The sequence below is a fragment of the Alosa pseudoharengus genome, unplaced genomic scaffold, assembly GCF_046254945.1.
Source record: "Alosa pseudoharengus isolate Yale_2024_CS ecotype anadromous, Long Island Sound unplaced genomic scaffold, YU_APseudo_1.1 YU_APseudo_1.1_scf_21, whole genome shotgun sequence".
Classification (NCBI taxonomy): domain Eukaryota; kingdom Metazoa; phylum Chordata; class Actinopteri; order Clupeiformes; family Clupeidae; genus Alosa; species Alosa pseudoharengus.
The window spans coordinates 30,263,292-30,285,589 of NW_027468674.1; the positions used below are offsets into that span (position 1 = coordinate 30,263,292).

The 22,298-nt window shown below is 46.7% G+C and overlaps 1 protein-coding gene across 1 annotated transcript in view; it reads right to left on the reverse strand.

Moving 5' to 3' along the window:
- capn15 (calpain 15) overlaps positions 1 to 18,841 on the reverse strand; it is a 38,415-nt gene extending 19,574 nt beyond the window's left edge. The window contains 3 exon segments of the mRNA XM_076298567.1: positions 5,012 to 6,202; positions 6,204 to 6,777; positions 16,513 to 18,841. Of these exon segments, the coding sequence (XP_076154682.1) occupies positions 5,012 to 6,202; positions 6,204 to 6,777; positions 16,513 to 16,694 (1,947 nt within the window). The 5' untranslated portion in view covers positions 16,695 to 18,841.
- Between the last annotated feature and the right edge of the window lie 3,457 nt (positions 18,842 to 22,298).

Consider the following 22,298-nt stretch of genomic DNA (forward strand, 5'->3'; position numbering starts at 1 on the left):
TGTTTGACATTTCATTGAGCACAGTTTCATAAAGACGTTTGTATGGGTCAAAATGCAACAAACAAACAAACAAACCCACACACACATCCACCCACCCACATACATACACAAGTTGGGGAGAAGGGGTGACAGTGGCCAATTCACTGGTCACAAGCATCCTACAGAGGCAGAGAAAGGCCTTGTGTTGGCATGGGTGGCAGTGTGTGTGTGTGTGTGTGTGTGAATGACAGTGAAAGAGAGAAAAAAAGATAGATAGAGAGAGAGAGAGAGAGAGAGAGAGAGGAGAGAGAGAGAGGGGGGGGGGGGGCTTTTTGACTTTTCAGTTTACTTCACTATCAGACAAAGAGGGAGAGAGAGAGAGAGAAAATGGTAAAAGAGTGGTCACTTATTCATCCAGCAAGAGTCCATCACTTCCCTTCATTCACTCCACAGCATTATGATAAAACCTCCATTTCTAGGAAATGTGAAATGTGCATGTGCATGTGCACACACACACACTCACTTCATTATTTTCATTAATATCAGTCTCTTCCTCAGTCTCTCCAACCTACAGACAATCCAACTCTAATGCATTATTCAACCTACAAGGCGCACGCACACACACAAAACCTTCCCTGCTCTCTCTAGCGCATACACAAAGGTATATATTTGCACACACACAATCTAAGGATGAGGTGCATTCAGTTATAGGCCTGCAGGGGAGAGAGCGAGAGAGAGAGAGAGAGAGAGAGAGAGAGAGAGAGAGAGAGAGAGAGAGAGAGAGAGAGAGAGAGAGAGAGAGAAAGAGAGAGTGTGTGTGATTATGTCCGCTTTGGGGAGCTGTATAATTGCTGCTATGACTGTTTCTAAAAATACACCTCTGAGTTCACCTTAGTGTGAACGCACAGAGTCACAGAGTCATGGATGAAAGGAGAGGGAGATGGAGAGGGGAACAGGGAGAGTGATAGATAGATAGATAGATAGATAGATAGGGGGGGGGAGGTGGAAAAGAGAAAGATGTAGGGGCTGAAAAATAAGGGGAGTTTACGAAGGCAAACCCCCCCCCAGAAGATCTGTTTAATTCTATACATGTGCACACACTTGCTTCTGAATGAAAACATTCATTACAATGTACAGATCTCAACTTAATGAACAGATATCTTTTCATGCTCCAAAATATTAATTTACATACTATGTGTGTACGTGTGTGTCAGAGAGAGAGAGAGCACATACATCTCTGCACCTCTGTAACCACCCAATACTGCTTGGCCCCCCATCACTGGAGAGTAGTTGGATTTTCTTGATGAAATGTCATATTCATTTCTGTACTGTTTGGTGGGTCTCCATTGTGTGCGGATGAGGTCCATAATCACACTGACTGCCACTCAAGCAGAGAGTGAGCCTGGCCTGCCACCACAGGCTACACATCACTCCACTCTTCCACATGGATGGCCCCATTTCAGGGTGTGTGTGTGTGCGTGTGTGTTTTCATGTGTGATCCAATGTGTGTCCACTTAAAAATGGGTAAGTTGGAATGCTGACTTTGGACTTTGACTCAGCAAATGGTCTTTCGGAAAACCAATGAACTGGTCAAGCAGATATGTGGGGAAGTGAAGTTTGCCTGAGACTTGGAGAGTGTCGCTGGGAGAGCTTGCGTGAGCGGTAACACTTTATAATAAATACACACAATTCATAATTTGTTAAGCATTTGTAAACTATTAGTAAATGGTCTGTTCATCATTTGTAAAAATGTTGCACATTATTCCTCATTAGTAAAGCATTTGTACACACAGTGTAAGTCGTTATGGATAAAATTGTCTGCTAAGTGAATGAATGAATGAATGAATGAATGAATGAATGTAAATGTAACTTTTACAATTCATTTGTAAATGTATTGCAATGCATAGAAAGTCCTTACTTTAGATGAGCTCACAAAATATCATTAACTAACCACTTGTAACTCCTGAGTTAATCATGACTTATAGTATTAGGAGGTGGTTTCTAAAACATGTATCCACATCTGAACTAATCATTAGTGCATGTATGTAACAACTGTTAAATAATGGAAATATTACTTCATCAACAAATTAGCATTGCATAATTTATTAAGTATTCAAATTTATTTATAAACATATTTTAGATATAGGCTTATTTACTATAAACCATTATAACTATAAACCATTTATAACTGTGTGTACAAATGCTTTACTAATGAGAAATAATGTATGAGCAATACTTTACAAATGACGAACAATCCATTTACTAATAGTTTACAAATGCTTAATAAATGATTAATTGTGTGTAGTTATTATAAAGTGTTACCGTGTGAGCTTTGATAGTCAGGATGAATACAGTTGCCCTACTTTTCTTTGAAACATCAAGAATGACGGAAAAATGACTGATCTGTGGTTGATGCACGAGAAATTGACAGTAACATTCTTTGTAGACCTTTCAGTTTTACTGTCCAATTGAACTGCATTTATTGCTGGAGAAATTACACAACTAGCTAGTTAACTAGCACAAGTCAATGATGAAAAGATGGAAAAATGGGCAAATCTCAAATCCCATTTGGAACTACGGGTAAAAATAGACCTACACAAGAAAAATCCATTCTTCCCTGTAGGTGGTCAACACACACAGCAAAATGTTCCAACCTCTGTTGGGAGCCTCTTTAAGTGGCCCCATTTAAGGTTTGTATGAGGAATTCTGTGTAGTTGTGTGCCATACAGCAATCCCATGCTGTGCCATCTACAGTTACACATTCACTGTTAACAAATCAAAGAAAGGGTTCCCTATGTAGTCTTATGGCGCTTATGCTCAGGAGTTATAGGAACAGTTTTAGGACTGGCACTTCAAATCAGAAGTGCTGGCACTTAGAGTTATAAGACTGGCACTCACTGTGAGGAGCTCACAAGTAGATTTCTCCCCACAGCATTTCCACAAGCTACAGCGAGCGAGTGATTTGAGTGATTTCAATAAAAAGCCTTTCTACACTCGAGGAGGCTAAGGGCCCTGCTCAATGACCCAGTAGCTGTTGGTAGGCCATCCAATGTTCAACGTTTGGAGGCACAAACAGATTTCTCCCTATGCCCCAAAAACCACAGCCGCTTGGATGAATGAAACTGATCAGTTGTCCTAATGGACGGGATGTCATTTAGGCCGCCGTCTCCTCATCCATCCTCCTGCCCTGTACGCTTACAGCGTCTAGTCCCTGCCATGATGCACACCTGACTAACTCAGCAGTAGCACTCTTCAGTCGCTGTGCATCTGCTTTTAAACAGCTAATCAAGAACATTCCAATTACTGCAACAACAAAAAAATATATAAAACATATATTTTTAATCAGCATACTTAGAGAAAGCATCTGACAAGACATGCAGGACAGAAGAAAGACGGAGAGTAAGCCTCGCTCATTTCTCCTAAGCCCTGGCTACAGGCCCCATCACACAAAGCAACTGTGCCCACTGTGTGATAAACAACACCGAAAGAAGCAGACTATTAAATCAGTTTCCCCAGAGCCTGGGAGTACAGCACAGAACTTAAACAGTACGGTTAGGGAGCCCAGTGTTTTGAAATGAGCCTTCAGCGGAGTGCTGTTTGTCCTGCCCCCTGCCAATGTCGGCATTTACCAGCGCCTTTTGAAGTCGCCGCTCCCACCGGTCCACGTAGACACAAAAGAAAACAATCCTCTTGTCTTCCACGCAGACGGCGTAAAATGCCAAAGAAATCAGCAAACCATGTTCGTGTTTGTCCTAATTGGGCCTGATGCTGATTTGGTGGTGGGTGGGTGGGGGGGGGGGGGGGGGCACTTTAATCAGATGGTGTGGCCACTGAAGCTGCTCTGTGGGGGTCTGGCTCAGGCACTGGTGGGTTTAATGGTAAGTGTGTGTGTGCTGCTAGCGGCTCCGCCGACGCTCGTTTCAACGGGATGATAAACGATTCGCTCAGCCGGCGCTGCAACCGTCGATTTCTCACCAGGGCAAACAACAAGAGCCACCGACAGGCAGCCAGCCAGGTACCCGACATCAGCACAGAACAGCATCAGCAAGTCCTGTGCAAGAGGGCCAACACGCACGCACGCGCACGCACACACACACACACACACACACAGACACACACACACACACTTGTATGTGTGAAGGCTCTCACCCCCACCCTACACACACTTGGTTTCAACATCCAACACCTTGCATGTGTCGGTGTTCACACTCACACCTAACACACTTGATTTATACACATATGGCTGAAACACACACATATACACACACTCTCTTTCTCTCTCTCACACACACACAAACTCACTGACCTCAGTAGAATTGTGCACATATCTGGGTTGCCCTGTCTGCACTTTTCCTGCCAATTTGGGCTATTTTTAAGATGTAGCTAGCATTGGAAATGAGGGGTCACAGGACCTGGACTCAGGGACTAATTTTCAAGGGAACGAGGTTCTCTGCCATCTCAGCATCCTCTCTGAGCCCAGTCGGCCGCCATTCAGTGGACGTGACAACTTCTGATCGTTCAAATGGAATTTGTTCTAAAGGGAAGCCAACCCTAAAGCAATGATTCACAATGAGTGCAAACAAACAGCCCAAAAGGCTAGGCTAGCATTCACACACACTCAGCCCTAAAATCAGCCACATCAGAGGACGCAGTTAATCAATTAAAGCACAATGTGAGTTTGCGTGTGAGCACTTTCAGGTCACATTCGATTCACTCTGTAGTACCAAAACCAAACATTAACTCACGCACATTCAATACTTTAACATAATTGATATGCTACGAAGGTATAAACACACACAACTCTGCAGCTGAAAATGTCTCCCCCAAGGCCATTTAATCAATGTTCACATTCACACTATCTCCATCTTTCTCCATACCTCCCTACAGAAGTGAACAATTCAATTTCAGCAACTCACAGTCCACATGCGTGGACACACACACACACACACACACACACACACACACACACACACACACACACACATACACACACACACACACACACACACACGTGGAGTCTCTGTGGCCATACCTCTCTGCAGAAGCTGACGATGTTCTCCCACAGCTCCTTGGCCTCTCCCTCGTCGGTGCGTCGGCGGGCCTCCACGTGGACGCTCTCGCGGCGCTTGAGCGGCTTGCCCAGCTTGCGCAGCGTGACGTACTGCTGCGGCGTGTGGCAGGCGGCGCAGTGCTTGGAGCGGCCCTCGTTGAGCAGCGTGCACGCCGGGCACGCCCACTGGCCCCCCACCACCACCGCCGCCACCAACGCCCCCCCGCCGCCGCCCACCGCCAGCGAGCAGCCCGCGGCCGGCGACGACGAGGACGAGGAGGAGGAGGAGGAGGAAGAGGACGAGCCCCCGGCGAGGGAGGGGTAGACGCGGGCGGTCTTGCGCGGGGCGGGGACGGGCGTGACAGAGGAGGAGGAGGTGGACGAGGGAGGCTTGCAGTGGGAGGGTTGGAGGCGCTGGGCGATGATGGCGGAGGAGGAGGAGGAGGAGGAGGTGGAGGAGGCGTCGGTGAAGCCGTGTAGCTTGGAGGAGCCGCAGGCGGAGCAGTGCGGCGTGGAGGTGGGGTTGCGGAGGGTGCACTTGGAGCACGTCCACGAGCTGAAGTCCGGGCTGGAGGGCGACGCCGGCGTGAAGCGCACCGACTCCCCGACCAGATCGATCACGTCCCCCGCCGACGCCGAAGAGGAGGAGGAGGACGAAGAGGAGGAGGAGGTGGTCGCCGTGGACGACGTGGAGCGGATGGTGGAGCGGCAGGCGTCGCAGCGGCCACTGCCCAGCCCCGAGCAACCGGGGCACTTCCAGGAGGGAGGCGAGGTGACCGGACCGTGCGCGTGCAGGTGAGGGTGTGTGTGCGGGTGCGCGTCCTCCTCCTCCAACACGCTCAGGCGCTTGCCGAGGAGAGGCTCGACGGCGGCAGCAGGGGTGTGCGCGTGTGCGTGTTTGGCGTCGGCGCCGGACTGTCTGCTCGGGGGCGGCACCTCCCTGCGGCTGCGCGGGACGGGGTTGTTCTGGAGCGACGCGGGCGGGAGCGAAGAGGAGGAGAGGGGTGTGACCACCGGCTCGGGCGTGGCCGGGAGGGGCGTGTCCTCCGTGAGGTCGATGAGGGGCGTGGTCTGGCCGACGGCGACGGAGGAAGAGGAGGAGGAGGAGGCGGGCCCAGGGAAGCCCAGCACGGGCGTGCGCACCTCGGGCACCACCAGCGCCTCGGGGGGGATCGATCTTGGGCAGCGAGAGCTTGCGCGGCCCGCCGCACGCCGAGCACGACATGGCCACCGGCGTGTTGTGCAGCGTGCACCGCGGACACGCCCAGCCCCCGGCCACGCCCACGACCACACCCCCGGCCACGCCCACCTCCACCACCACCTCCCCGTTGGAGCAGGCCTCCAGCCGCCGACACGGCTCCTCGGCCCGCGGCGTGCCCTCCCCGGGGCTGGGCGTAGCCGACGGGTCCTGGGGCACGGCGGCGGCGGCGGTGATGACGGAGGGCTTGGGCGGCGGAGCGGGCGGCACCTGGGGCAGGGCCAGCTGGGGCCCGTTGGGCGCGGCGCTGCCGCAGACGGAGCAGGCGCCGGCGGCGTGCGGGTTGGTCAGCGTGCAGCGGCCGCAGGCCCAGCGCGGCTCCTCGGCGGCGCTCAGGCGCAGGATGTGGTTCAGGTCGGGCTTCTGGCGCGGCGCCTCGCAGATGGAGCAGCGCGGCGAGCCGCCGGGGTTCAGGAAGGTGCAGCGGCCGCACGACCACTCGCCGCTGCCACGCACCACCGCCGCCATCGAGCCCGGTGAGTGAGAGTGACTGCAGAGAGAGAGAGAGAGAGAGAGAGAGAGAGAAAGAAAGACAGAGAGAAAGAGAAAAAGAGAAAAAGAGAGAAAAAGAGAGAAAGAAAGAGAGAGAGAGACAGAGAGAGAGAAAGACAGACAGAAAAAGAGAGAGAAAGAGAGAGAAAAAGAGAGAGAAAGAAAGAGAGAAAGAGAGAGAAAGAGAGAGAGAGCAAAAACATCATTAAAACAAGGTTTTACATTCTGATGCATAACAGCATTTTCCAATACAACATTTCAATTCCGGTGATGGGGAGGTTGGTCATTATTACTGTGCCTTGGTAATGCAGCTCTATTCAGATGCATTTTACATGGTGGAAGAGAGAGTGGAGAGATGGGTGGGGAGAGACAGAGTGAGAGACAACAGAGTGAGAAAGTGTTTCAGAGCAAGAGACAGCACAAATGCGAGAGATGTTGTCCTCTGCACAAGAAGAAAGGGTGCCTCTGGGGGATATTGAGGGCAGTGTATCACACACACACACGCACACACACACACAACTCTGTCCTTGGCCTTTTGTACAGTCTGAGAGAGCGGTCTCGCTCAGCACTCAAGTCACTGCACTGCATAAGCTGGCAAGTACGACACACCCACACACAGCCCCAAGCAGGCACGCACACACACTCTCACACACACACACACACACACACACACACACACACACACACACACACACACACACACGAACACATAGAGTGAGAGACAAAAGCAACACACACAAAGCCCTGCTGAAAACTAATGCCATATATTTAACAAGCACACCCAAAGACCATGCATAATACAAGACACATCAAAACCTCTTCTACAGTTTCCTGCTGGGTTATATAGACAAAGAGTGATTTTTGCATTTGAAACCCTCGCTCAGTGACGATGGTATCAGTAGTCCGTCGCAGCCGTTTGGTAATTGTGCTGAGCCTTGGCAGCCCTATTGTGTGTGTGTGTGTGTGTGTGTGTGTGTGTGTGTGTGTGTGTGTGTGTGTGTATATGTGTGTCTGTGTCCACTAGCACATGTCACAGTGAGCGCAGAGTGCTGTAGTGGGCACAGCAAGACACACACAGCAAGACATGTGGCCAAAATTACTCAGCTGAAAACACACACATTCTGCTGCTCGCACACAAACACACACTTGGCCTTTGAGCAACAGTCATTAGCACAGACTCCTCAGGTCTGGCCACAAGCCCACTGTCTGATCCCTGCAGTCCTGCCATACACCACCAGGGGCGCTGTGGAGGCCTTCACTGGAGGAGAGAGAGGGCACATAAAGTTTCCTGTTCAAATCTGCCAGCTCTATCTAGGCTATGCTGCATATTTCAAGAGTGAATCTTTACTTGGGTTCGTGTGAATGTGTCTGTAGATGGGAATGTGAGATTGTCTGTGTGTGTGTGTGTGTGTGTTAGAGTGTGTGTGAGTGAGAGAGAATGTGGTTATGTGTGGCAGACAGAAAAACAACCCAAGAAGTTCTTCCAAAATTGCCTGTTTGTGTGTGTATGAGTGTGTGGTCTGGTTGGCTTCATTGGCTGAGAGGTGCACATGTGAGTGTGTGTTGAGTGTAAGCTCGAGAGACGTGACTTCCTTTGGCGCAGGGAAAAAGTGTGTGTGTGCACCCCGACCGACCGAAAACTCTCCATTCCCCTCTCAGCCACTCACCACCAATCACGTCACGCACCAGGCCTCAGCTGGAGAGGGAGCGGTCCTGTCATGCTCATATGATGCAAGAATGGGTGTGTGTGTGTGTGTGTGTGTGTGTGTGTGTTGTCTCCATGCATGCGTGCGTGAAAAGGAGCAAATAAGTGTTGCCCCATGAGTGTCTGTGCACATATTCGTGCCACGGAGCGTGAGGGTCTATGGGTGTGTGTGGAATCAGATGAGGGTAACGCACCCTGACATCAGAGTGACTCATCCCGTCTGCACAGCTCATATCAGAGAGAGAGAGAGGAGAAGCAGACAGAGAGGAGAGAGAGAAAGGCAGACAGACAGACAGAGAGAAAGAGAGGAAGAAAGAGAGAGAGAAAGAAAGAAGAAAAGAAAGAAAGAGAGTCAGGTTCAAAAACTACAAATACATTGACCCGTCTCATCCATTCATCCACAAAAATCTACAGGTCAGCTCCAACATCCTGTAGATCCTGGCCATCAGCTGGGGCAGGACCACAGTAATGTGGCTGTTGGAGTCAGGGAGAGTGTATGTGCAGTCTGAACACAAAGAGGAACTACACGTGACCGTTCTAGATAGCAGAAGATAAACAAGGCAAAAGGGGGATGTCCACCGACTGTAGGGTAATAAACCGGTCATCACATATCCCCTGCACAAGACTGTAAAAAACTGACCCACCCCATCAGTCCATGGCTGGAGGGGTCAAGCCACATTTCAAGTCATATTCAATAGCTGATGATAATTCTCCTGACCTTGGAAGAAGGTTTGCTGGATGTTCTTTTGCAATGTACCTGCTAATAGGCATAGGCTCGCATACAGTGCCATTCCACGGTGCTGCAACTCTTGCTGGTAATCTTCCTATTTGGCTAGATACACTCAGCGTTCCCGGCCTTGCAAGCACAAGTGTGACTTCAAAATCACGTTTTTCCAGCTGGCGTGGCCAAAGTGCAGCCATACACACAAGATCGAAAGCAGGATAGGCAAGCTAGAAGCCAAGACCAGGAAGCAGGTGTGCTTCTACAGACACCACATGTTTGCTAAGTTCACTCATACATTACAACATCAGGCAATAGCACCTAACTGAAATCCTCCTAACCCTAATCCTAACCTAACTTGTTATGATAAAACCCGAATGACACTAAATAACAAAAGCGTTATGTCATAAACGTTTATGACTTGTTTATGACACGTTCATGACAATGTCATGTCACTCTTATGTCGACACTGTCAAGTAAAGTGTAACCGAAGATAAATTCTTTTCAAAACAAAATTTAAAAATGGGCATCAGAGGGTAAGTAGTTTGTAGTAGAATTTGAGCTGATTTGTGAAAAAACAAAATTTAAAAATGGGCATCAGAGGGTAAGTAGTTTGTAGTAGAATTTGAGCTGATTTGTGAACTGTAGAGTCTGATTGTTTGACTAGACACACAAGGCTGGAAAAACATCATTTAGGCATCACACATGCAAGGCCAAGAACATTGTGCTTGTCTGACCTGGTCATGTCAGGAAAGTTCAACAAGTTCTACCACCTACAGTATAATAAAACTAATCCCCTATAATCACTCCATTATATAGTCAATCAAATCAAAATAAGGACCTCATCAGCCCTAAGGCTGTTTACTTGCTAAAAAAACAGGCACCATCTTTATTCTGACAAGCAGAAGCCTGTTTACCTCTGACATTCCAACAGCCCCAGCTCTTAGCTACGTTGTAATAACTGACTAATAAGTGTTTGTAAACTGTGATATTTCTGATGCCGTTTCTTCGGTTTTGAGAAGGACAGGGTAGTCTTCACAACCCCAAGGATGAATTTTCATGAGGCTCATTCAAATTCTATGAATTTATTTGGCTACTCTGTCTGTTCGCTGCTAAAAGGAACCGTTTTTCTCTAGCCTTACCAACGACCGCTCACAGCCCCCCCCCCCCTCTCTAGCCACACTCTCCTCGCAGGGTCTGTTTGCTCTAGTACAGGAACAGATATTGCTTTCGCAGAGTGACATTGGAGTGCTCTGTGCTCACAACAACAAGAGCGAGTGAAGGTTCCACACACGGATGTCAAGGGCAGAGCGCCTCCGCGGCGCACGGGGGGACTCCATTCAGTTCCCTCTTCTTCCCACAGCTCATATTTACCTCGCTATGTTTGGCCAGTGTGGACCAAAGTCCTGGAGCACTGACGCACCGAGGGTTTGAGTGAGACTCAAAATACACCAGCATATACGTTCTCTTTGAAGTGATATTTTTGGGCTTTTTAGCCTTTATTCGATAGGACAGGGAAGAGAGGAAATGAGTGGGAGAGACGAGCAATGGGTTCAGGAAATGACCTCGGGCTGAATTCAAACCTGGGTCCCCATGGGCACCGGGCCCGTTTGTGGACAGTGAGGCCGATGCAACTGCGGCTCTGCGCTACAACCCCCCCCAGCAGCATGCTGAATTCATGGTGATGGGATGCTTCACTGGAAAGAAATATGTCCTGAGAGTAGTCTCGCCGTCGTCAGGCTTCCTGTAAAGAGCGGAGCTCGCTCCACCACCCCCCTACTGCTCACCCTCAGCAGTTCCTCAAACCCGCCGTCTATGGGACCAGCAGCACTCACATCCCGGCACAGGAGGAGAAAACACTGATTCAGCACTAACACACACACACACACACACACACACACACACTCTCTCTCTAGCTCAAACACACACACACACGCATACAACTCTCTCTAGCTCAAACACACACGCACACAACTCTCTCTTTCTCACACACACTCAACTCTATCTTTTTCTCTCTCTCTCTCACACACACACACAGTGGCTCTCCAGCAACTGTGAAAAGGTGAGAGAGAGGAACACTTGAAGCAACTTGTCGTTCAAAAAGTATCTGTAAAACCCTTCTCCCTCTTTCCCACAGACAGAGTCTCTCACAGACATGCAGGCATGCACACATACACAAACTCACACACACCCATGCACACACACAGGAAAAATGTTTTCATAATTCATTCTCAGTCACAGCCTGCTTAGGCCTGCCTAAACGTATTACACTCACACTGGAGAGGAGTGTTTCAGCATAGGGCTGTGTCTGACCCTGTGTGTGTGTGTGTGTGTGTGTGTGCCTTTATGTTGAAGTGAGTGCATATCTGCACACAGGCTATTCCTAAAGAGTAAATTGAGTTTCTGCACACGGCAGTCTGCGTGTGGTGTGTGTGTGTGTGTGTGTGTGTGTATGTGCATGTGTGTGTAGTGAGTGACTGAGAGACTGAGAAAGAGAAAACTCAGCTGACTGTACTGGTATTTGATTGGTGACGGAGACAGAAGCTTGTTGCTATGGGGATGCACACACAGCATAAGGCACCACATAAACACTGTCAAGCCCTCAACACTGTGCTGTGGAAACATACACACTGAGCCAAGATAACCTCTCTCCCTCCCTCACACACACACACACACACACACATAGACAAACAGTCCCAAGGCCCCCGGGTAGATAAACTGCTTGAGTAATTCCAACTTCGGACTCAAAAAAAAAGGAATAACAACCAATGCATGGGCTGGTGCTGGTAATGTTCACAGTAGGGTTTTAAGTACAAGGACAATAAGCTGTCACACAGGCATGCATTATCTGAAACAGTAGCACACTCATATCCCTGTGGTCACGTGTGTGCATATGTCTAGTTCTGGGAAGAGACTGCTGAATAAATGACAAGCTTGGAGCGTATGGCCATCTGATACTCTTCCACCGAAATCAATAACAGCCCATTGCACACAGGGCACACACACACACACACACACACACACACACACACACACACACACACACACAACTGCACTCAAATGACTCAGCAACAACTGTTTTTTACTTCAGTGCCCCTCAATCTATCAGTGAGGCGAAAGGGACCTTTATATTTGCTAGTTTGAAACAGTAAACATGGGAGTGTGGGTATGTGTGTGTGTGTGTGTGTGTGTGTGTGTGTGTGTCTGTTCAATGGATGTCCACGGTCATGGAACACTGAAGAACAAAACCATGCCCTTGGATCTCAGAATACAACTGGAGACAGGGATGTTCTATGCAATTCTACTGAACAGACCAAACAAGTATAGCAGGCAGTGGACTCTAGGAAGTGCCCTTTATGTGGACTGCCATGTTAAGAGTACAGGAAATGAAAATAAAAAAAATTCCAGTCCATGCCCAGTTTCCTCCGAAGCACACTCAGAGGTGAGCAATGCCCCCCCCACACACACACACACACACACACACTCTGTTCTGTACAGAGTAGCTGACTCATGACGCAAAGAAAATGCTTGGGGGGGGGTTGGGGAGAGAGACGATGAGCGTATTTCTCAGGGAACTGGTTAATGTCTTCAGCGGTGCTGCTGTCAGTAGACATTAGCATTTCCACTGCTGTAGCTCTGGTTCATTCACTGAGCGGGTCAGAGCATCCACAAATCATCAAAGACTCGTGCTAGCTATGAGTGTAGTTCTGGTAGGTTTTCAGCCCTTTGGTCTATTGATTACTGCAATGATTGCCATGACCATGACATGGTCACTAAAAGTATGTACTATGGACTTTGGACCAAATTAAGTCACTTCACCTCAAGCCAATACCACTCTGCTAGCAAGCCATTGTTTCTCAACAAAGTAACATGAATTCACACTCACTGATATTAATAAAGCTAATACTTTCTTTAGAGAATAAATAACAGGTACAGTGTTTCCCATACATTGACTAATCTGTGGCGGGGCGCCACAAAATAAAAATCGGCCGCCACACATAAATATTGTATGTTTAATTGAATTGAATTTAAATTAAATTAAATATAAGATCAAATCCTTGCATTGCCATTGAGCTGCGCTTTTTACGCACGCAGCCTTTCCTTGCCTTGCCCCGCCCCGCTCTCTCTCGTAGCCCGCTGCCCCTCCTCTAAATGTGCAATTCACAAAATATTCACGATTGTTGAAGGATTGTTGTTGCCACATAGAATCATTGCATAGAAGACGTCTGGCTAAATTGCTATTAAATTCGCTTAGCATCGTGACCATGCTGCGCAAATTTGTTCAAAACTGCTGCATTGAAGTTAACTCTGCTAAGATCTTATCACAACATAGTAGACTACATTGAAGAGACTAAACTAAGTTAAGTTATGCAATCAAGCAGAATCTCAAAGCTAACGTTAGAATACTGTTTGGATGTCGAATTTACCATGCTTAGCCTACTTACAGCTGCTTGTCAATTTCGTTGAAGGTCTCATTTTATTGACTCTGACACTAAATGTTTGCGAAATCCCGATGTAAATGGAAAAGTGTTTTCCAAAATTCAAAAGTGCTTGTCCCAAGGAGAAGTACGAACCTTTATTTTAACTATGTAGAAAACGTTATGAATTGCATCCACACATAAGCAGCCTTTAAACTGTGTTACAATTGCAATTTGCAAGGGTTCCCTCAAGTGACAGGCACTCAATTAGACCTATACACTACCAAGACGACCCCACCCCCCCCTTGTCCAAGTCAGCTACCGCCACAAATTGAATCCAATTCTGTGGGAAACACTGAGGTACACTCTAAAAAGTAATGTGTTAAAATGACACATTGCTGTGTGTGCTCAGGGACAACACATTTTGTGTCAATTTCAACACCGCAATTATGTGGAGATAGCCAAATTGTGTGACTGGCTGGGTGGGTTAAAATGTTGTTTGTTGAAATTTGTCTTTAACCTTTCGCCCAGCCACACAATTGCTGTGTTGAAATTGACACAAAAATGTGTTGTCCCTGAGCACTAGGGCTGGGACAATGCGTCGACGTAATCGATGACGTCGACGCAAAATATGAGCGTCGATTCGTCAAGCATAACATGTGCTGCTAAATATTTTTAATTTTACACCTTCAGTGTTTTCCATACGTTGACTAATCTGTGGCTGGGCACCACGAAATCAAAACCGGCCACCACACATTGATGTTCTATGTTGTAGTCCTACTAAATTAAAGATAAGATAATTTCATTGAGCTGCACTTTTTACCCACACAGCCTTTCCTCGCCCCGCCCGCTCTCTCTCGTAACGAGCCCGCTGCTCCTCCTCTGCATTTGCATTTAACAAATTATTCACCATTGTTGTTGCCACATAAAAGCACTGCATAGAACACAGTGGGCTAAATTGCTATTAAATCCGCTTAGCATCGTGACCATGCTGCGCAAATTTGTTCAAAACTGCAGCATTAAAGTTAAGGTAAACTCTGCTAAGGTCTTATCACAACATAGTACATTGAGGAGACTAAACTAAGTTAAGTTACAGTATGCAATCAAGCAGTATTTCAAAGCTAACGTTAGAATACTGTTTGGATGTCAAGTTTAGCATGCTTACTTGCAGCTGCTTGTATTCGTTACTCAGGCTCATTTTATTGACTCTGAATGTTTGCAAAATCCCGATGTAAATGGAAAAGTGTTTTCCAAGACTCAAAAGTGCTTGTCCAAAGGAGAAGTACGAACCGTTATTTGAACTAACTACGTTATGAATTGCATCCACACATCAGCAGCCTTTTAACTGTGTTAATGTTAATTGCAAGGATTCCCACACGAACGTCTTAAAATGACGCACTCAATTAGACATACACTACTGAACTTTATTGAATGCTACCTCTGACTAAGAATGCATTACTTTGCACTTGTATAGTCTTTTATTTTGGAATCTTAAGAGCAATAAACATATATTGCAATGTTAAAGAATTCATGTTTTTTCATTCATATATGTAAATAAACATGTATACGTTGCTATTAGTGAATTAATTGGGAGATAATCGAGAATCGAATCGAAATCGAATCGGACTGAAAAAATGAATCGTTAGATTAATCGATGCATCGAAAAAATAATCGCTAGATTAATCGTTTAAAAAAGAATAGTTTATCCCAGCCCTACTGAGCACACACAGCAATGTGTAATTTTAACACATTACTTCTTAGAGTGTAGAACTAATGCCTTATTGAGAGAATCTCCAGTCATCTCACACAGTGTACCTAACAATATAACCTATTGGAGAAGCACCTTAAGGCTAAAGCTAATGCTAGCTGGTTGGGGTCCTCTGATTTGGTGATTACAGTGGTCAGTGTAGTATTCAGCCATCTGTCCGGCCTAGCCATCTGTCAACATACCAGACACACACACACACACACACACACACACACACACACACACACACAAACACTATCATTTTTCGTGACAGTTACTCCCAACTGCCCACAGAGGAGTTCACTACAAGGCCATTCCAAAAACAATTATGTGGGAATTTCGCCTCCTGCTAGCTCCACCCTCAGACATTCAATAACACAAGTGGAGGCTGGATGCAAGAGATTCATATCTGCGTTATTTAAGCATGAGGTATACTAACACTGTCATTAATCACTTCCCCCATCACCCTCAGAGCTAGCTTCAACAGCGAGACTCCCGTGTCTTACTGAGCATAAGCTCTACACACCCAGACTATCAAAGGGAAAAAAATCTAGTGTTGTGATATGTTCCTACACATTCTCTACAAAGGTGCCAGATAGAGGAGTATATGTGCTCTTTGCAGGAACCCCTGAGGACATAGCTGATCAAGCAGGTGTTGCCTGCCCTGGCTGCTAGGTGGGCTACCGAGGAGGGGACTGCCTGTGTCCCTCTCCACTCCTCTCCAGCTTCTCAAACATTGCTTTGTGTACCTGCGGCTTTGTATGCCAGTTTGAGATGACTCAGATCTGACACCTAATAGGAAACAGTGAAGGCAGGTCAGGTCCCCCAACAGTGGAGTTTACCTCCTGCAGCGCTAAGAAACAGGATTTAGCCATTGGTTATCAAACACTTGACAGAAATCTGCCTCAAAAAAACACACCATCTAACTGATTCAGTTTGGTGAAGCAGCATGGGTCTCTATCATTCCCCAAGAGACACAGACACGGGCATACAGAAACAGAAACACACACACACACACACACACACAGAGACACACACACTGGCTTCTATCCAGGCTTGTTGTATTTAGAGGTCTGGGTAAATCTTGTGTGGGTGAGACTATGTGTGAATGGAAGCAAATGCCTTCATGTGGGTTAGGTTACCTGCGCTCTCTGTGTGGTATAGGAGGATTCTGCTGCTGGCGCGTGATGAAGGTGGTCCCCCACACTGGGCTGCTATGGCTGTTCCTCAGCCAGCCTACAGAGGGGGCGCCCGGATAAGGTGCCGGACGGAACCCGTGTTCCGACTCGGTCTCTGCTGTAAGCGAAGAGGCTGAACTTCCCATCGCCACGACAACTGCGAGCAAGCTCCGTACAAGGTGTTTACCCCTGTGACAGGGCAAATATTAGCCGACTTCTTTCTCTTTCCTCCCCTGAGGGGGTGAGGGGATGCTCAGTTCTGAGTGTGCACACACACTCTCTCGCTCTCTCTCTCTCTCATACACCAGTACAGGAGCCACAGAAAGTCATGTGTTCTCGACCATCCTGAAGCCCCACTCCATGACCTAGTGGACGGACTGAAGTCACTCAATGAATCTGAGCGACAGTGGAGGTCAGGAGGCCATGCAACATCAGGCTGACAAAGTCCAAGAACCCTCAGTCTCCGAAATATGTTTGAGAAAACACAGAATGTTCCGGAAAAAAATGGCAACCAATAGTCCATGAAAAATGACAAGCATTAGAGTTGTAATCTCCAAAGAAAGTGTAACTGACTCAGGTCATGACCATATAAATGACAGAATCATTTATATGGTTCTAGGTTGTCAACAGATCCTCTTGATGATGATGATGATGATTATGTGTTTCTCTGACTGACCATACAGGTTGGCAATTGCAAGAGAACCACAATGCATTCAGACACAAGTACAGGGTTAAAACGCCTGTGCTACACTCCAAGAGCTTCAGAATGCATCGTCTTGCTGCTTCAACGAAAACTCTTTGGCGCTGTCGGTATGACCCAGGCTCATCTTTCTCCAGCTGCTGCGGGGATTACTGACTATCACGCGCAGACTGTCCCAAGCCCACTCCTTAACGGATACGGTTTCAGTCTTTTAATGGAATGTCTGTTCCACCGCTTGCATGTGTCGCAAGTTAAAATGCATGCCAAAAAAATCAGGCTATTTTCTCTTATCAAACAGCAATCCAGCTACGATGGTAAAAACACAGCAACACAGCTGAAGTAGAGGGGGTTTTAAATAGGGACTTTCGTTGGAAGACGAGGGTGGAAGGTGTAGTTTGAAGCGATTAGAGATCGGCGTCCCGTGTCGCTTGTCAAATCCAGACTGGGTCAACGGAGGATGCGAAGGATAAACTGCGGATTCTCCTCAAAACACGCTAGATATTTGGCATCTATTAGGCACCACAGACCCGCGGATAACCCCTTCCTTCCCCCTGCTTACTTTCAGGAAGAACTGCCTCCTCGGAGACAACCGGAGGTTCCGCTTCTGCTCGACTTTTATTACTGCTACACTGAAATACGCATGGGCGAGAAATCGCTTCTGTTAACGGTCTGTAGTAAAACATGGACAAAAATGTACAGGTTTCTGATCGCTACAGTACATCTACATGCATGTTAAATACTTTGGTTGCTAACTATTCTATCGAAGTCAATGTGGGCTACATAAAGGCGAACAGGTCAACTGATAATTTTGGGTGACAGTAGGCAACCATCCAAATAAAAAACAGTGCAGAGTGCAGGCAGAGGCACCAATATTCCTTGTCCCAAGTGACATAAAAAAAAATCGCGTTGTAGTTTTAGAAGAGACACTGAGTGTAAGGCCTTGGATGATCTACTGGAGTCTCAGTGTTTTTTTTTTTAAACAAAGACAGACATAGCACTGTGTTTCATGGATAAAAGGCTTGATTGGTAGGAAGCGTTGGCGAAACGGAGTCGTTTAAATAATAAAACACGTTTCCCAGTTCAGCAGTCTGTCAGATTTCTTACTTGAGCTCAACGTTCACCCGTTCGGGATAATTGTTGGAGGGCAAAGCCGCCCCGCATGAGAACCCACGATGCGTTTAAACGTCCAGATGTGAACGAGTCCGTCGGGATTTGGTGAGCTTCCAGATCGATTGTTTTCCACCGGTCCCAAACTGGCGTTTTCTTTCCATTATGCCCCTGTCCAAGATGCTGCAGCCCAAAGGCTCCGGTTTACAGACGTCCACACACACACCACTACCCACAGTGCATCACTCCAACACAGTCCTGTGTGCGCGACTGTGTGCTTGTGCGCGACCTTGATGTTGGTCTTTGCAGGGGAGGTTGTTTTCATTGCATTATATTCATGTTTTTCTCTTCTCTGGGGTTTACACTCGCTCGATGATAAGGGCAGCGCGCGCAGATGCAATCTCTAGCTGCCCACCGGATTACTGCCAGTCAGCAGCGCACATGCGCAGTGCCATCAAACCGGGCGACGGGGCGTCTATTCAAGAGCTCGAACCGCACAGGGACCGGTTTAACACAGAGGGAGGTAAGGCATCTAACGCCACTAATTACGTGTACAGTGACGTGAAGTGAAACTGGGGGGGAAAAAACTAAAAGGATAAATCTTGCATCAAGGCAGATACAGAGTTAAAATTGAGGATTTAATGTATACAGTTACAGTCCTCATAGAAGAAACTGGCACTGTGAAAGCAATGTGAAAGCACTGTTTGATCATGATCAGGCCACTGAGCTAACCTAGATTCCCTCATTTTCTGTCCCACTCTGTGCACCCACAAGAGCGGGCGCACGCACGCGCACGCGCACACACACACACACACACACACACACACACACACACACACACACACACACACACACACACACACACACACACACACACACAAACTGTCAAAACAGAACTCATGGTCTGGCTCACAGACCAAAATCATAGGACTAACATCTCTTGTTCTGAGGCCCATAAAGCATCTCATGCAAACACAAGCTTGCTGGAATTTCTGTTAAGCTACTTTGTGACAGACTAGGGTTTATATAACAACATAGACCTATTTAGCTCAGCAGCTGCAATTTACCAAAGGTCATTCAGAGAGCTGACATTCTATCATCAAACTTGATTTCTCTCTGAATAACCTGGCATGAATAAGAGAAGCCTAGTCTCTAAAATGCAAATCACCTGAGGCCTGTGTAATGGTTTCCGGTAAAACCACATATTTTATGGTTACCAGCATTGAACTTAAAAGTGACGTATAGTAGGCCTACAGGTGCTACACGTTTGAACGTTTGTGACACCTAGCTATTAGAAATATTACCAAAAAAAACAAACACAATCAAAAATTAGAATACCATAGAAAATGCTATCTATAAAAGTCAAAATCTCTTCACATATATGAATGTATATGTGAAGAGGATTGAGAGAAAATGCCTGTGATCTCTTTAACACATAAATCCTGATGAGATAAAGCCTATGTATAAGTCTCCAAGTGAATGTGTGTGTGTGTGTGTGTAAATGTGTGATCTCAGACTTTAATATGAAGCTGGTTCAACATAATTCTTTGCCTTCTGATTGACATAAACAGATGACACACACAGACACTCAAAACCATGGGAAAGTAGCCTAGCCATACACGTCCACTCCTTCAACACCACTGAGCTTCTTTGTTACTGTAGCACCTGTTACATTTCTAGGACCACCTGCCATATCTGGGTAAGTGAGAGACTGACAAACAGAAATGTCCATAGAGAGACACAGAATGAGAGCAAGACAGCTAGGAAGTGTGAGAGGCAGTCGGTCAGAAGTCTCATTTCTAATAAACATAACGAAAAAAACAATAGCCAATTAAAACTGCAATACATCTTAAAGATAGCCTACAACACATATGCTTACACTGTGCAACTGTCTAGGTAAGCTATGCCCTCAGAACCAAGGAACTGACTAGTCAAGAAGACCATAGGTACATTAGCTGTAGCCCATGGCTAACCTCAGTCTAATAACTAAGGGATTGTTTGTTTAGGTGTCGTCATTCACATTTCCCTCTACTGATTTTAAACTTATGAGCCGCAGAAGCGCCCCTTAAATTCGTGGCGGGAATTCCCTGCCGATAAGTCTAAGGGAAGTTGACCTGGAACAGAAACCTAGCGTTGGTTTTTGTGAAAACCGGTCCACTAGAAAGAGACATCTGTAAACAAAGGCGGCGAAACGATACTGATGCCTTTCGTGTAGTAAGCTTCGCCGCCTTGGATACAATCCGTTTAGCCTAACGTTACTGCCCAGATTACCTTACCTGGAGAGAAGGTGTTGAAAGAAGATCTGAAGTTCCAAGGCGAAACGGAGCTCGCTTTCTTTGATTGTCGACCGGAGGGCTGTAGCAACTTTTCCTGCCCTTCCAATTATCTAGCACTACAGGCTCAAGTTATTCTTTCATTCTCTCCCGTCTAGCTTCATGGGAGTAAGCATCATCACACAACTTTGCCCTTTTTCCGTCGATGCATGTTGTCGTCAATCGATGTTCTGAGGTCAATGACAGGTTTGTTTTTTTCCAGACCGTCGAATTCTGTTTCGTTTTTGAATAGAGTTAATAATCTTGTACGTTACCTCAGTCACCCTAGGAAGGCGATCGCAAGGGAGCAAAATAGAAAGCACTCAACGTGCTTTGCGTAAATCGTAACCAGAAGCCTCTCCGCATGTGGTTTCGTCTTCGCATTGAGTGTTGGAGAATATGGATTTTGGAACGTCATTTCCCACAATGCAGCGGTTAAACGCTACAACAAGGATATCCGGAGGTTGCTGTCAAGCCAAGTGGAGTTGGCTCCAGCAGATCCCCAACGGAGGGGGTATAACGAGTGAAATCTCAGCACGTGTGACAAATCTTCAGTAACTCAGTGAATAGGTCTATCAGATTAAAATGCCTTATTTAAGCAAATTGCGGCGACAGCGGAGGGCATACAGATAACCACGTTTCCGTCATCTTTGCTTGCCAACCCAGTTTTTTCCCCCCAAAGTTAGCCTGACCCTGAGAGGAAAAAAAACCTGCCAGCTCTTTGATAGTCTACACGATTTGGAAATTGTTGAACTTAGAATCAGTCTAACAATGCTATTGATTTGGGTTGGCATTAAACATTGCTTAAAGATGTATCCAATTTCAGTGGATACATGTAATAGCAATGCCCGATACATAGCCTACCTAGCTTATTTTCAATGGTGCGAGATTGTTGCGATGGAGGCACGCCACCCAGTGGTAGGCCTATCAAAATACATTTCTTGGAAATTAGCCTACTTGATGTCTTCCTTTGGAAACCAACAAATCCAGACATCTGTTCAGATATTTTAAGCATATTTTCAAACGAAGACGAATTTGCCTTGTGCTTGACTTTCAACAACCCAGAATCTTACATTTTCATTGTTAACACAGGGCACCAAGTCACAAAGGTGCCTGACAAAATTGATTGCAATATTGATTTTTTATTAATGTAATGTAGGCTAGTCGCATCTCTTCCCTTTAGGTTTTACTACCCTAGCCAGTTGAACCCTAAGTACGCCTGTAAGTGCAGCTTTTCCACCAGGGTCATGTTCAGTGCCTTTGGATTGCCTCCACTTCCTTCACCACTGCTTTATCTATTCCCCAGCCCTCACCTTTCTCTGTGCAACAGCTAAAGTAATGTCGATCTTATCAAGTAACTGTCTAGTCAGTTTTTTTGTGTGCATTTTCTAGCCCTCGACTACTTCCTTCTGCAACCTCTCCGACTGCAGATCTCCTGGCATCATCATAGCTCATCTTGAGGTCACATTTGTTGTTTCTGTGTCAACTTCCTCTTCATCTACTCCTTCCACTCTAGCTCACCGTTTGCACTCCTTTCTCTCCTTTGCCACTCCAGTCTTTCCTCCTCAAGTCTGCTGTGGTCTAGGGCCTCCAAACAACTCCTCATGTCTTCATCCTGTCTTACTCTCTCT